General features: G+C 46.7%; 1 protein-coding gene across 1 annotated transcript; it reads right to left on the bottom strand.

The window, feature by feature from the left end:
- Window positions 1-200: 200 nt before the first annotated feature.
- On the bottom strand, window positions 201-916 carry LOC100284446 (late embryogenesis abundant protein). The gene has a single exon (NM_001348983.1). The coding sequence runs from the start codon at window positions 795-797 to the stop codon at window positions 342-344; it is 456 nt and encodes a 151-aa protein (NP_001335912.1). The 5' UTR covers window positions 798-916; the 3' UTR covers window positions 201-341.
- Window positions 917-15,947: the final 15,031 nt, after the last annotated feature.

Genomic DNA, 15,947 nt, shown 5'->3' with positions numbered 1-15,947 from the left:
AGTATCCATGTTGCACCAAAACATTAATCAAGGAAGAAAAATTGCAAATGAAGTTTAATCCGAACAACACAGGAACGCATCGGTCTAACTTCTATCAAATCAATTTAAGGCCTCAACAGTGGCCAATCATGTGAAGGTGGTAAACCAGGCACATTACAAATTAGCTTCGGATCTCCTCTCACCAAGAACCAACAGAAACAGGCAATGCAACAGATTGTTGTGCTAAAATTTATTCACCAAGCGGAACACCTAGGAATCTCTATCTCAAAAGAACAGGTGTATAACCAAACATTCCGCCCAAATTTTCTCGCAAAACTCAAACCTTTCCGCAGCCTAGTCGGCTAGTCCTCGAGCTGCTTGAGCTCGGCCTTCAGTTGTTCCATCTTTAGCCCCATGGAGCGGCGGAGCGCGTCGGCGTCGGTGGGCGGGAGGCGCGCTAAAAGCGCGTCGAAAGCAGCGAGCGCCTCGTTGGCGGCGTCACGCGCGATGGAGGCCTCCTCGTTGAAGTAGACCGTCTCCTTGCTCTCCATGGCCGCCTCGATCTCCTCCCGCGCCTCCGCGAACTTGCGGTTCACCTCGTCCACATCCTTGCCATACTCTGCCGCGGAGGAGGAGAAGGCGCGGCGGCGGCTGACGCTACCCAAAGGCCCCACCGCCTGGTCTGGCCGCCACGCCCCAAGCGCAGGCGAGGGCGTCGCTTTAGGCAGGGTTTGGAGAGCCTCCGCGGCAGGAACGGCGGGGGGCCGGCGGGTGAGGGAGACGGCGGCGCGGATGACGGCGCGAGGGTTTCGGTGCATCTTGCTTAGCGTGGCTTGTTTCGCTTTCCTTTCCCCGTCCAACGATTTCGGACTCGGGGGCTGCAGGCCTGCAGCTGCAGATCAGGTGCAAACTGCACGTCTCGTGCAAACTGTGCAAACCACGACGCCCGTAACTGGATCTATATCTAACGTGTATAACCCATCCCTGCTGCACTTTTACAATGAGTCCCCTCACCTATTATCCAAACTGCAATCAAACCCCATCCAGTCATCGCTAGATCCAGTGACGCAGCCTAACTCCGACCATGCGCCGCCCTGGCCTTGTCCTGGCCACCTCTGACTTAGCCTCGCCCTCTCCGTCGCCGCCTCCGGCCAGGCGCCGCATCGACGCACCTACACCTCGATGACCTCCGACCAGGTGCCGCCACTCGACGCACGACGCCTCGACGACCTCCGACCAGACACTGCTGCAACATCGGCCCCCTATGCCCTCCTCATCCTCCTTCGGCCCCACACCGTCGTCCTATACTTCCTGTAGCCAGCCAGCGCCCTACCCTCCTGTCGTTCAGGTGCAAACTCCTGCCATTCAGTGGTTGAGAGAAGAAAAAAAACAGCAATATTATGTCTTGTTTGTTTAATGTTTAACTATTCCCAGAATGCTTCCGAAAATTCAATGGTGCAATGCTTTCAGCAATATCATGCTTCCAAGATTTGTAATGAATGAAATGATCAGGGCGCCGGAACGGTTTGCTTGCTTCCAGAATTATTACTGATGCTTTCAAAAGACTAGCGCATCACACGGTACTGATGCTTCCAGGATTGCTACTGAGATAGTATAGCATAGAAAATTAGATATTGTATAGCACAAAGAATTAGAGATTGTATAGGATATCGAATTAGATATTGTATAGCACATAGAATTAGATATTGTAGCACTATTGTGGATTGTAAAGAAAGCAAATCTGAATGAAAGTAAAATTTGCTCGTATCACATTGTTCTCATTGACATTGTTGTGAATGCACTACCAACTCAAATCAAACAAGACAGGATGACACAAAGCAATATTAAGGGACTGTGCCCTATTTGCTTACAACTGCTGCATGTACGAGTGGCTTTTCCCTTGCCTACAGACTTTGTCTCCTTGCTTTTCTTAATTCTTTTGCATCTCCCCTTTGACTTCACATGATTAGGTGGGTGTATGACTACTTCATTTGGAATTTTTGTACCAATAAAAGACTCAATTTCATCATGTTTGGTACTGATAACAGAAGGCACCATGACTCTGACAGCTGCTTGCAGATTTAACAAACTGGAAGTTAAAATGTCCATTCCTTCATTGGATTGCTTTGCCATTTGGATAAGATCTTCAAACATGTTGCGCGCTTCTGAAATTTTTTTCGTGTTGCCACCTCATTGGGATTTGAAGCTACGTCTTCTAGTATGTTACCTTCATCATCAAAGAAAACAGCCCTGCATGAAGAAAAGATTTAAAACATCACTTGAAACTTACATGTCCCAATTTCATAGAGGAATATAGAAGACAAACCTTTTACACCGTTTCTGCCATCTTGTCATAATATAATAGTCTAGTAATTCAATTTGTCTCTCTGCTCTAAGAACTTGTATGATGTGACAGCACATGATGTCGTGAGACTCAAATAATTTACATGAGCACCTCCCAATCAAACTTGACTTGTTGAAATGAACCAACCGTTCCTTTCCAGATAGGCTACTAATGGTAAATACTTTGTACTCCTCACCATCTGTTATACCTTGAATAAAACAATGATATCTGGAGGCTATTAATTGATCCAGAAATTTAGTAAAAATTTCATGTGTATATGTTATGGTCGCTAGATCGGTGAGGCTCTGATACCAGATGGAGAGGTGTATCGATGGGCAGGAACACCGACCGGGAGCCTCTGCCCACGGCCGAGCAAGAGGAGGGTTTCTCCCTTCTAATTCTTGTCTGCTTTATTTCTCATCCATTGATTACATAAATAGGCCGATTGGCTGCCCCTATCTAGCTAGAGATCCTTATCTCCTAAAAACTCTTAACAAACTACTAACTGATAACCTTCCTAGATAATCTTAACTAATCTCCAAAATAATCTCAACTAATCTTCTAATCTTATCTCTAACTATCCTTATCTAATCCCCCTTGAGGGCCCATGGCTGCTGCTACCGCAGCCCCTCCGTGGGCCTCCTTAGGCCCTGACACTACACCCCTCCTGGACAAGTAGCTCGCCCTCGAGCTGTCGCATAACGGGTGCTCAAAGACCGAGTCTACTTGACCCAAAACCAAACACCTAGAAGACAAGCCTTTTACATCTTGGCTTATCTTATTATTCCGAATCTGATTTTTTTACCCCATAAGATAAGGCGGACAAGCACGTGTGCAGCCACCTGGATCCCATGGACGCCATCTGCACGAAAGGGGAGCACATGGATGGGCACCTGGAATAGGTCGCAACAATAACCAGCGGAGGCGCCCTCGTGGCGGTCGGTAGCGGAATGTGGTGGCGCTAAATAGTGCGCCCTTGTTGATGACGAGGTGAGTGCCTTCCCTACCGCTGCTGCCGTAGAGTTGAAGTTTGTCGCCCGCGGGACACGTATCATGCTCGCACTTCGAGATAGCGGCCTGGTGCCACTGCTGATGGCCGTCCGACAGGGTGAGGTCGCGCCAACGTGTGCCGAGGTCAACCGTCACCAAGGCTGCCTCGAGCATCTGCCGGCGCATCTCCCGCACTTTCTGTCGTGCAAGGAAGCCACGAGCAGCAGCTTGTATGCCCACAGCCGTCGACGTCTGGAGCCGTGCGGACAGCGTCAGCTGGTGTTGCTCATGTTGCAATGCTGCCTTGATTTGCAGCAGCCCTTGCTCAACCTTCTGGAGCGTGGCTTGCATCTTTGTGAGATCAGCCCTTATGTTGGTCCACAAATCTCCCATCGATGGAGCTGGTGATTGCTGAGTCGTGGCTGCCCCTAGTGGCGTCGCCCATGGGGACGGAGACGCCGTCAACGAAGATGATGTGATGAAATTTGACGTTGTCCCTAGGGATGGGCACGTCGGCGTCCAGGATGTGGTGACAAAATTGGCAGGCGATGCTGCCCATGGAGATAAGGACGCTGGTTGCCAGGATGGCGTGATGAAGGTGGCATGCGGCGCAACCCATGGAGATGGGGACGTCGGTTGCCAGGACGGCGTGACGAAGGTGACATGCGGCGTTGTCCAAGGAGATGGGGACACCGATTGCCAGGATGACGCCACAAAATTGGCAGCAGAAGCCATGGGATCAGATCAAAACTCAAGCTAGCCGATACCAGATATTATGGTCGCTAGATCGATGAGGGATTAGAGAGGGATATCTGAAAGGGAATTAGGCTTACACCTAGCCCCTAATTAATTTTGGTGGTTGAATTGCCCAACATAAATAATTGGACTAACTAGTTTGCCCAAGTGTATAGATTATACAGGTGTAAAAGGTTCACACACAGCCAATAAAAAGATCAAGTTTTGGATTCAACAAAGGAGCAAAGGGGTCAACCGAAGGCACCTCTGGTCTGGCACACCGGACTGTCCGGTGTGCCACCGGACAATGTCCGGTGCACCACCGGACATGTCCGGTGTACCAGAGGACTCCAACGCAAACTCGCCACCTTCGGGAATTTCCAGAGGCACTCGCGCTATAATTCACCGGACTGTCCGGTGTACACCGGACAGTGTCCGGTGCGCCAAGGAGGAGCAGCCTCAGGAACTCGCCAGCTTCGGGAATCTCCAACGGCTAGTCCGCTATAATTCACCGGACATGTCCGGTGTGCACCGGACTGTCCGGTGCAACTCCGGAGCAACGGCTATTCGACGCCAACGGCTACCTGCGACACATTTAATGCGCGCTCTGCGCGCGCAGAAGGCAGGCGCGCCCATACTGGCGCACCGGACAAGGAATAGTGCATGTCCGGTGTGCACCGGACATCCAGGCGGGCCCACAAGTCAGAAGCTTCAACGGTCAGAATCCAACGGCAGTGATGACGTGGCGGGGGCACCGGACATGTCCGGTGCGCCATCGAGCAGACAGCCTCCCAACGGCCACTTTTGGTGGTTGGGGCTATAAATACCCCAACCACCCCACCATTCATTGCATCCAAGTTTTCCACTTCCCAACTACTACAAGAGCTCTAGCATTCAATTCTAGACACACCAAAGAGATCAAATCCTCTCCAAATTCCACACAACGCCATAGTGACTAGAGAGAGTGATTTGCTTGTGTTCTTTCGAGCTCTTGCGCTTGGATTGCTTTCTTCTTTCTTGATTCTTTCATTGCAATCAAACTCACTTGTAATTGAGGCAAGAGACACCAAACTTGTGGTGGTCCTTGTGGGAACTTTGTGTTCCAAGTGATTGAGAAAAGAAAGCTCACTCGATTCGAGGGATCGTTTGAAGAGGGAAGGGTTGAAAGAGACCCGGCCTTTGTGGCCTCCTCAACGGGGAGTAGGTTTGCAAGAACCGAACCTCGGTAAAACAAATCCACGTGTCACACTCTTCAATTGCTTGCGATTTGTTTTGCGCCCTCTCTCGCGGACTCGTTTCTTTATTTCTAACGCTAACCCGGCTTGTAGTTGTGTTTATATTTGTAAATTTCAGTTTCGCCCTATTCACCCCCCCTCTAGGCGACTATCAATTGGTATCAGAGCCCGGTGCTTCATTAGAGCCTAACCGCTCGAAGTGATGTCGGGAGATCACGCCAAGAAGGAGATGGAGACCGGCGAAAAGCCCACTACAAGCCACGGGAGCACTTCATCGGAAGAGTCCCGCACCAAGAGGAGGGAGAAGAAGAAGAGCTCCTCCAACAAAGGGAAGGAGAAGAAATCTTCTTCTCACCACAAAGAGAAGGAAAAATCTTCTTCCCACAAGCCGCATCGAAGCGGAGACAAGCAAAAGAGGATGAGGAAAGTGGTCTACTACGAGACCGACACTTCATCAACTTCAACCTCCGACTCTGATGCGCCCTCCGTAACTTCTAAACGCCAAGAGCGTAAGAAGTTTAGTAAGATCCCCCTACACTACCCTCGCATTTCTAAACATGCACCTTTACTTTCCGTCCCATTAGGCAAACCACCAACTTTTGATGGTGAAGATTATGCTAGGTGGAGTGATTTAATGCGATTCCATCTAACCTCACTTCACAAAAGTATATGGGATGTTGTTGAGTTTGTTGCACAGGTACCGTCGGTAGGGGATAAAGACTATGATGAGGATGAGGTGGCCCAAATCGAGCACTTCAACTCTCAAGCGACAACAATACTCCTCGCCTCTCTAAGTAGAGAGGAGAATAACAAAGTGCAAGGGTTGAAGAGCGCCAAGGAAGTTTGGGATGTGCTCAAAACCGCGCACGAGGGAGATGAGCTCACAAAGATCACCAAGCGGGAAACGATCGAGGGGGAGCTCGGTCGGTTCCGGCTTCGCAAAGGGGAAGAGCCACAACACATGTACAACCGGCTCAAGACCTTGGTGAACCAAGTGCGCAACCTCGGGAGCAAGAAGTGGGACGACCACGAAATGGTTAAGGTTATTCTAAGATCTCTCATTTTCCTTAACCCCACTCAAGTTCAATTAATTCGTGGTAATCCTAGATATACTAAAATGACCCCCGAGGAAGTTATCAGGAATTTTGTAAGTTTTGAGTGCATGATCGAAGGCTCGAGGAAGATCAACGAGCTTGATGATCCCTCCACATCCGAAGCACAACCCGTCGCATTCAAAGCGAAGGAGGAAAAGAAGGAGGAGTCCACACCAAGTCGGCAACCAATCGACGCCTCCAAGCTCGACAATGAGGAAATGGCGCTCGTCATCAAGAGCTTCCGCCAAATCCTCAAGCAAAGGAGAGGGAAGGACTACAAGTCCCGCTCCAAGAAGGTTTGTTACAAATGTGGTAAGCCCGGTCACTTTATTGCTAAATGTCCATTATCAAGTGACAGTGACAGGGATAACGACAAGAAGGGCAAGAGGAGAGAAAAGAAAAGGTACTACAAGAAGAGGGGGGGCGATGCCCATGTTTGTCGGGAGTGGGACTCCGACGAGAGCTCAAGCGACTCCTCCGACGACGAGGACGCCGCCAACATCGCCGTCACCAAGGGACTCCTCTTCCCCAACGTCGGCCACAAGTGCCTCATGGCAAAGGACGGCAAAAAGAAGGTTAAATCTAAATCCTCCACTAGATATGAATCCTCTAGTGATGATAATGCTAGTGATGAGGAAGATAATTTGCGTACTCTTTTTGCCAACCTCAACATGCAACAAAAAGAAAAACTTAATGAATTGATTAATGCCATCCATGAAAAGGATGATCTCCTGGACACCCAAGAGGACTTCCTAATCAAGGAAAATAAAAAGCATGTTAAGGTTAAAAATGCTTATGCTCTAGAAATTGAGAAATGTGAAAAATTATCTAGTGAGCTAAGCACTTGCCATGAGACAATAGACAACCTTAGAAATGAAAATGCTAATTTGGTAGCTAAGGTTGATTCTCATGATTGTATTGTTTCAACTTCCAATCCTAGAGATGATAATGTTGACTTGCTTGCTAGGATTGAAGAATTGAACATTTCGCTTGCTAGCCTTAGAATTGAAAATGAAAAATTGCTTGTTAAGGCTAAAGATTTTGATGTTTGCAATGCTACTATTTCCAACCTTAGAACCAAGAACGATATGTTACAAGCTAAGGTTGTAGAATTAAAATCTTGCAAACCCTCTACATCTACTATTGAACATGTATCTATTTGTACTAGATGTAGAGATGTTGACATTAATGCTATCCATGATCACATGTCCTTAATTAAACAACAAAATGATCATATAGCTAAATTAGATGCTAAAATTGTCGAGCATAACTTAGAGAATGAAAAATTTAAATTTGCTAGAAGTATGCTCTATAGTGGGAGACGACCTGGCATCAAGGATGGCATTGGCTTCCAAAGGGGAGACAATGTCAAACTTAGTGCCCCTCATAAAAGATTGTCCAATTTTGTTAAGGGCAAGGCTCCCATGCCTCAGGATAACGAGGGTTACATTTTATACCCTGTCGGTTATCCCGAGAGCAAAATTAGGAGAATTCATTCTAGGAAGTCTCACTCTGGCCCTAATCATGCTTTCATGTATAAGGGTGAGACATCTAGCTCTAGGCAACCAACCCGTGCTAAGTTGCCTAAGAAGAGAATTCCTAATGCATCAAATGATCATGACATTTCATTCAAAACTTTTGATGCATCTTATGTGTTGACTAACAAATCCGGCAAAGTAGTTGCCAAATATGTTGGGGGCAAGCACAAGGGGTCAAAGACTTGTGTTTGGGTACCCAAAGTTCTTGTGTCTAATGCCAAAGGACCCAAAACCATTTGGGTACCTAAAATCAAGAACTAAACTTGTTTTGTAGGTTTATGCATCCGGGGGCTCAAGTTGGATCATCGACAGCGGGTGCACAAACCACATGACAGGGGAGAAAAGGATGTTCTCCTCCTACGAGAAAAACCAGGATCCCCAACGAGCTATCACATTCGGGGATGGAAATCAAGGTTTGGTCAAAGGTCTTGGTAAAATTGCTATATCACCTGACCATTCCATTTCTAATGTTTTTCTTGTAGATTCTTTAGATTACAATTTGCTTTCCGTATCTCAATTATGCAAAATGGGCTACAACTGTCTCTTTACTGATGTAGGTGTCATTGTCTTTAGAAGAAGTGATGATTCAATAGCATTCAAGGGTGTGTTAGAGGGTCAGCTATACTTAGTAGATTTTGATAGAGCTGATCTCGACACATGCTTAATTGCTAACACTAACATGGGCTGGCTCTGGCATCGCCGACTAGCACATGTTGGGATGAAGAATCTTCATAAGCTTCTAAAGGGAGAACACATTTTAGGACTAACAAATGTTCATTTTGAGAAAGACAGGGTTTGTAGCGCATGCCAAGCAGGAAAGCAAGTTGGTGCTCATCATCCACACAAGAACATCATGACGACCGACAGGCCGCTTGAGCTACTCCACATGGATCTTTTCGGCCCGATTGCTTACATAAGTATCGGCAGAAGTAAGTATTGTCTTGTAATAGTGGATGATTATTCTCGCTTCACTTGGGTATTCTTTTTACAGGAAAAATCTCAAACCCAAGAGACCTTAAAGGGATTCTTGAGACGGGCTCAAAATGAGTTCGGCTTAAGAATCAAGAAAATTAGAAGCGACAACGGGACGGAGTTCAAGAACTCTCAAATCGAAGGCTTCCTTGAGGAGGAGGGCATCAAGCATGAGTTCTCTTCTCCCTACACCCCACAACAAAACGGTGTAGTGGAGAGGAAGAATCGAACTCTTTTGGACATGGCAAGAACCATGCTTGATGAGTACAAAACATCGGATCGGTTTTGGGCCGAGGCGGTCAACACCGCTTGCTACGCCATCAACCGGTTATATCTACACCGAATCCTCAAGAAGACATCATATGAACTCCTAACCGGTAAAAAGCCCAACATTTCATATTTTAGAGTTTTTGGTAGCAAATGCTTTATTCTTGTTAAAAGAGGTAGAAAATCTAAATTTGCTCCTAAAATTGTAGAAGGCTTTTTACTTGGTTATGATTCAAACACAAGGGCATATAGAGTCTTTAACAAGTCCACTGGACAAGTTGAAGTTTCTTGTGACGTCGTGTTTGATGAGACTAACGGCTCTCAAGTAGAGCAAGTTGATCTTGATGAGATAGGTATTGAAGAGGCTCCGTGCATCGCGCTAAGGAACATGTCCATTGGGGATGTGTGTCCTAAGGAATCCGAAGAGCCTCCAAATGCACAAGATCAACCGTCCTCCTCCACGCAAGCATCTCCACCAACACAAAATGAGGATGAAGCTCAAATTGATGAGATAGAAGATCAAGCAAATGAGCCACCTCTAGATGACGGCATAGATCAAGGGGGAGATGCAAATGATCAAGACAAGGAGGATGAAGAGCAAAGGCCGCCACACCCAAGAGTCCACCAAGCAATCCAACGAGATCACCCCGTCGACACCATCCTCGGCGACATTCATAAGGGGGTAACTACTAGATCTCGTGTTGCACATTTTTGTGAACATTACTCTTTTGTTTCCTCTATTGAGCCACACAGGGTAGAGGAAGCACTCCAAGATTCGGATTGGGTGGTGGCGATGCAAGAGGAGCTCAACAACTTCACGAGGAACGAGGTATGGCATTTAGTTCCACGTCCTAACCAAAATGTTGTAGGAACCAAATGGGTCTTCCGCAACAAACAAGATGAGCATGGTGTGGTGACAAGGAACAAAGCTCGACTTGTGGCCAAAGGATACTCTCAAGTCGAAGGTTTGGATTTCGGTGAAACCTATGCACCCATAGCTAGGCTTGAGTCAATTCGCATATTATTGGCCTATGCTACTTACCATGGCTTTAAGCTTTATCAAATGGACGTGAAAAGTGCCTTCCTCAATGGACCAATCAAGGAAGAGGTCTATGTTGAGCAACCTCCCGGCTTTGAAGACAGTGAGTACCCTAACCATGTCTATAAGCTCTCTAAGGCGCTTTATGGGCTCAAGCAAGCCCCAAGAGCATGGTATGAATGCCTTAGAGATTTCCTTATTGCTAATGGCTTCAAAGTCGGAAAGGCCGATCCTACACTCTTTACTAAAACTCTTGAAAATGACTTGTTTGTATGCCAAATTTATGTTGATGATATTATATTTGGGTCTACTAACGAGTCTACGTGTGAAGAGTTTAGTAGGATCATGACACAAAAGTTCGAGATGTCTATGATGGGGGAGTTGAAGTATTTTCTAGGATTCCAAGTCAAGCAACTCCAAGAGGGCACCTTCCTAAGCCAAACGAAGTACACTCAAGATATTCTAAACAAGTTTGGGATGAAGGATGCCAAACCCATCAAGACACCCATGGGAACCAATGGGCATCTCGACCTCGACACGGGAGGTAAGTCCGTGGACCAAAAGGTATACCGGTCGATGATAGGTTCTTTACTCTATTTATGTGCATCTCGACCGGATATTGTGCTTTCCGTATGCATGTGTGCAAGATTCCAAGCTGACCCTAAGGAAGCTCACCTTACGGCCGTGAAACGAATCTTGAGATATTTGGCTTATACTCCTAAGTTTGGGCTTTGGTATCCTAGGGGATCCACTTTTGATTTGATTGGTTATTCGGATGCCGATTGGGCGGGGTGTAAAATCAATAGGAAGAGCACATCGGGGACTTGCCAGTTCTTGGGAAGATCCTTGGTGTCTTGGGCTTCAAAGAAGCAAAATTCGGTCGCTCTTTCCACCGCCGAAGCCGAGTACATTGCCGCAGGCCATTGTTGCGCGCAATTGCTTTGGATGAGGCAAACCCTGCGGGACTACGGTTACAAATTAACCAAAGTCCCTTTGCTATGTGATAATGAGAGTGCAATCAAAATGGCCGACAATCCCGTCGAGCATAGCCGCACTAAGCACATAGCCATTCGGTATCACTTTTTAAGGGATCACCAACAAAAGGGAGATATCGAGATTTCTTACATTAATACTAAAGATCAATTAGCCGATATCTTTACCAAGCCTCTTGATGAACAATCTTTTAACAAACTTAGGCATGAGCTCAATATTCTGGATTCTAGGAACTTCTTTTGTTAAAATTGCACACATTGCTCTTCTATATACCTTTGATCATGTCTCTTTCATATGTTATGACTATTGTGTTTTCAAGTCTATTTCAAACCAAGTCATAGGTGTATTTGAAAGGAAATTGAAGTCTTCGGTGAAGACAAAGGCTTCCACTCCGTAACTCATGCTTCGCCGTCGCTCCAAGCCACTCTCCATCCTTGGGGGAGAGAGCAAAAGGACTTCACCTTTGGTATAATCTTAACTTGTTCATTTATGACCAAAGGGGAAGAAAGTACTTCGAGGGCTCTAATGATTCCGTTTTTGGCGATTTATGCCAAAGGGGGAGAAAGTAAGAGCCCAAAGCAAATGGACCGCACCACCACCAATTTCAAAAATTTTGTGTTTCCAAGAATACTATAAATTGGTATCCTATTATGTTAAAAAGGGGGAGAAAGTAGTATTTCAAAAATGATATATCAAAACCCTCTTGAACACTAAGAGGAGGATCTCATTTAGGGGGAGTTTTGTTTAGTTAAAGGAAAAGCATTTGAAACAGGGGGAGAAAATTTCAAATCTTGAAAATGCTTCTCAAAATCTTATTCATTTGCCCTTGACTATTTGCAAAAGAACTTTGAAAAGGATTTACAAAAGAGTTTGCAAAAACAAAACATGTGGTGCAAGCGTGGTCCAAAATATTAAATAAGAAAGAAACGATCCATGCATATCTTGTAAGTATTTATATTGGCTTAATTCCAAGCAACCTTTGCACTTACATTATGCAAACTAGTTCATTTATGCACTTCTATATTTGCTTTGGTTTGTGTTGGCATCAATCACCAAAAAGGGGGAGATTGAAAGGGAATTAGGCTTACACCTAGCCCCTAATTAATTTTGGTGGTTGAATTGCCCAACACAAATAATTGGACTAACTAGTTTGCCCAAGTGTATAGATTATACAGGTGTAAAAGGTTCACACACAGCCAATAAAAAGATCAAGTTTTGGATTCAACAAAGGAGCAAAGGGGTCAACCGAAGGCACCTCTGATCTGGCGCACCGGACAGTGTCCGGTGCACCACCGGACATGTCCGGTGTACCAGAGGACTCCAACGCAAACTCGCCACCTTCGGGAATTTCCAGAGGCACTCGCGTTATAATTCACCGGACTGTCCGGTGTACACCGGACAGTGTCCGGTGCGCCAAGGAGGAGCAGCCTCAGGAACTCGCTAGCTTCAGGAATCTCCAACGGCTAGTCCGCTATAATTCACCGGACATGTCCGGTGTGCACCGGACTGTCCGGTGCAACTCCGGAGCAACGGCTATTCGACGCCAACGGCTACCTGCGATGCATTTAATGCGCGCTCTGCGCGCGCAGAAGGCAGGCGCGCCCATACTGGCGCACCGGACAAGGAATAGTGCATGTCCGGTGTGCACCGGACATCCAGGCGGGCCCACAAGTCAGAAGCTTCAACGGTCAGAATCCAACGGCAGTGATGACGTGGCGGGGGCACCGGACATGTCCGGTGTGCACCGGACTGTCCGGTGCGCCATCGAGCAGACAGCCTCCCAACGGCCACTTTTGGTGGTTGGGGCTATAAATACCCCAACCACCCCACCATTCATTGCATCCAAGTTTTCCACTTCCCAACTACTACAAGAGCTCTAGCATTCAATTCTAGACACACCAAAGAGATCAAATCCTCTCCAAATTCCACACAACGCCATAGTGACTAGAGAGAGTGATTTGCTTGTGTTCTTTCGAGCTCTTGCGCTTGGATTGCTTTCTTCTTTCTTGATTCTTTCATTGCAATCAAACTCACTTGTAATTGAGGCAAGAGACACCAAACTTGTGGTGGTCCTTGTGGGAACTTTGTGTTCCAAGTGATTGAGAAAAGAAAGCTCACTCGATCCGAGGGATCGTTTGAAGAGGGAAGGGTTGAAAGAGACCCGGCCTTTGTGGCCTCCTCAACGGGGAGTAGGTTTGCAAGAACCGAACCTCGGTAAAACAAATCCACGTGTCACACTCTTCAATTGCTTGCGATTTGTTTTGCGCCCTCTCTCGCGGACTCGTTTCTTTATTTCTAACGCTAACCCGGCTTGTAGTTGTGTTTATATTTGTAAATTTCAGTTTCGCCCTATTCACCCCCCCCCCTCTAGGCGACTATCAATATCGATGGGCAGGAACGCCGGCCGGGGGCCTGTGCCCACAGTCGAGCAAGAAGAGGGTTTCTCCCTTCTAATTCATGTCTGCTTTATTTCTCATCCATTGATTACATAAATAGGCCGGTTGGCTGCCCCTATCTAGCTAGAGATCCTTATCTCCAAAAAACTCTCAACAAACTACTAACTAATAACCTTCCTAGATAATCTTAACTAATCTCCTAAATAATCTCAACTAATCTTCTAATCTTATCTCTAACTATCCTTATCTAATCCCCCTTGAGGGCCCATGGCTACTGCTACCGCAGCCCCTCCGTGGGCCTCCTTAGGCCCTGACAGTATATGTCATACTACACAACCTCTCCATGGGCCATGGCGTCATCAATTTTAAAATACCATGTAAGCTTTTGTGGTCCTCTTTCGACTCCTCTTCACGTTGGCACTCCATAGTTGTGTCAAACCTTAGCCAGAACTCAACGAACGATAATTTTGATAAATGAAACGATTGAAAAAAGAATTTTCACTCTCTGAGTGCGATGTAGTCCTAATGATGCCTGAGAGAGGTATGTCCATCAAGTATGATGGGATCCACAATTAACGAATGAGAAACCTAGTGGAGAACCATTCATTACCCATGAGCTGAAATTTAGTGACAAAACAATACCATTGTGTATCAAATTCCTCTATAGTTTCAAAGCCCCATACACATGATTTTAGTGTGTCCCAAAACTCTTGATCCTCCCTTAGAGATGGACTGGCCCTCTCAGGTACCTTCTCCATGATATGCCACATACATAGCTATCGGTGTTTAGTGTCCGACCGCACACCCGGGGTACCCTTGTGGTGCTTTTGGATAGGACGGTGTCGCGGATCGTAACTCGATGGTTCGTACCGGGGGCACGAGAAAGAGAGAGTCAAGCGAGTTTCTGCAGGTTCGGGCCGCTTTGAAGAGCGTAATACCCTACTTCCTGGGATGGCTTTGTATGTGAGAGATGTTTACAAGTGGTGTCTACCAAGTGGTTAGGTGCTAATAAGATGAAAATGATAGGGATCCCCCTTGGCCTTATATACACGATCGTAGGGTGCCTCCCGCGTACACATTGATCACACCTTTCCTGCTTATCTCCTAGCTAATAGCGAACAAACTTCGCTATCCCGAGGAAAACCCGGCGCCTCTGCTCCGAGCTATCTCCGGCGTTTGAGGATGTCGGGTGCGAGAAAAGCGAACAGACTCAACGTGATCACGCCCAAGCTGCGAGTAATCTGGGTGTGGGCCCATCGTACTCCTGGGTCGGCCCGTTTCCGCCGTTTCTCTTGGCCCAGCCCACGACGAGGCATCACTGAGGGGCGACTGGCATGTGGCGCCGATCAGAGTTTTCGCTCCCGAGTGGACCCGGGGGATATTTGTCCCCCATAAGCCCCCAATCTTTGAGTTGATTTTGAAGTAATCGATTCAAAGGTTCCTGGTCCTTGCTTATGGGCTCATCGTATGACTTGAAACGTTTATATCTCTGTTGGGTGCACCGAAGGTGCACCCATTGGATGTAGCCCCCCGAGCTTTGAGTTGATTTTGAAATAATCAATTCAAAGGTATTCATATTATGCTTTAGAGATCAACACTTGGCTTCGAAGTTTTTGTGAACCCGTTGGGGGTGTAGCCCCCGAGCTTTGAGTTGATTTGAAATAATCAATTCAAAGGTCTTCATCTTTATGCTTTATAAATCAGCATTTGAGCTTCAAAGTTTTATGAATCCATTGGGTGCACCGAAGGTGCACCCAATGAGTGTAGCCCCCGAGCTTTGAGTTGATTTCGAAATAATCAATTCAAAGGTCTTTTTATTATGATTTTCTCAAAACGATTTTTCAGAATAGCCCGGTGATGACATCTGTCTGTATCTTGTTTGGTCTGGAATCAATTTGATCGGTGACCAGTTGGAGCCCGGCCACTAAAAAACAGAGAGCCCTTGGCTGGACGCCACTCGTTCGGTACTTTAATGCTTCTGCTGATTGAACTTGTGCTTTGGTAACCGCATTTTGGACTTCTCCCATATCAGCCGATCTTCCCCTTTTGTCGCGGTATATTCATTGTGTATATGTTGCAGGTATTACTGCTTCAGAAAATCTCGAAGAATCCAGGTGGTACACCCAATGTGTGTGCCCAATGAGTGTCTTCCCAGTAAAAGACGTCTATCGCGTTGGCCTGAAATAGTAACTTGATATGACGGAGAGGTATAATACTCTGCCTGAGCGGTTGACTTGATTCCATCCGGTGTCGTGTTACGCGAAGCGGCGCCAGACGCCTGACTCATTTCCAGGCGGTTTGAATTGCTATTGAAGTCTTGTGATTGTTCGGTGAGCGTGTAGGAAATGGACGGTCGCCTCCCGGC

Source organism: Zea mays, chromosome 8, assembly GCF_902167145.1.
Source record: "Zea mays cultivar B73 chromosome 8, Zm-B73-REFERENCE-NAM-5.0, whole genome shotgun sequence".
NCBI classification, from domain to species: domain Eukaryota; kingdom Viridiplantae; phylum Streptophyta; class Magnoliopsida; order Poales; family Poaceae; genus Zea; species Zea mays.
Note: the sequence above shows the minus strand (reverse complement) of the source record. Positions and strands in the feature narration are given on the sequence as shown.

Excerpts from the sequence above, each read along its gene's own strand:
- LOC100284446 (NM_001348983.1), bottom strand. The coding sequence starts at position 797 with ATGCACCGAAACCCTCGCGCCGTCATCCGCGCCGCCGTCTCCCTCACC.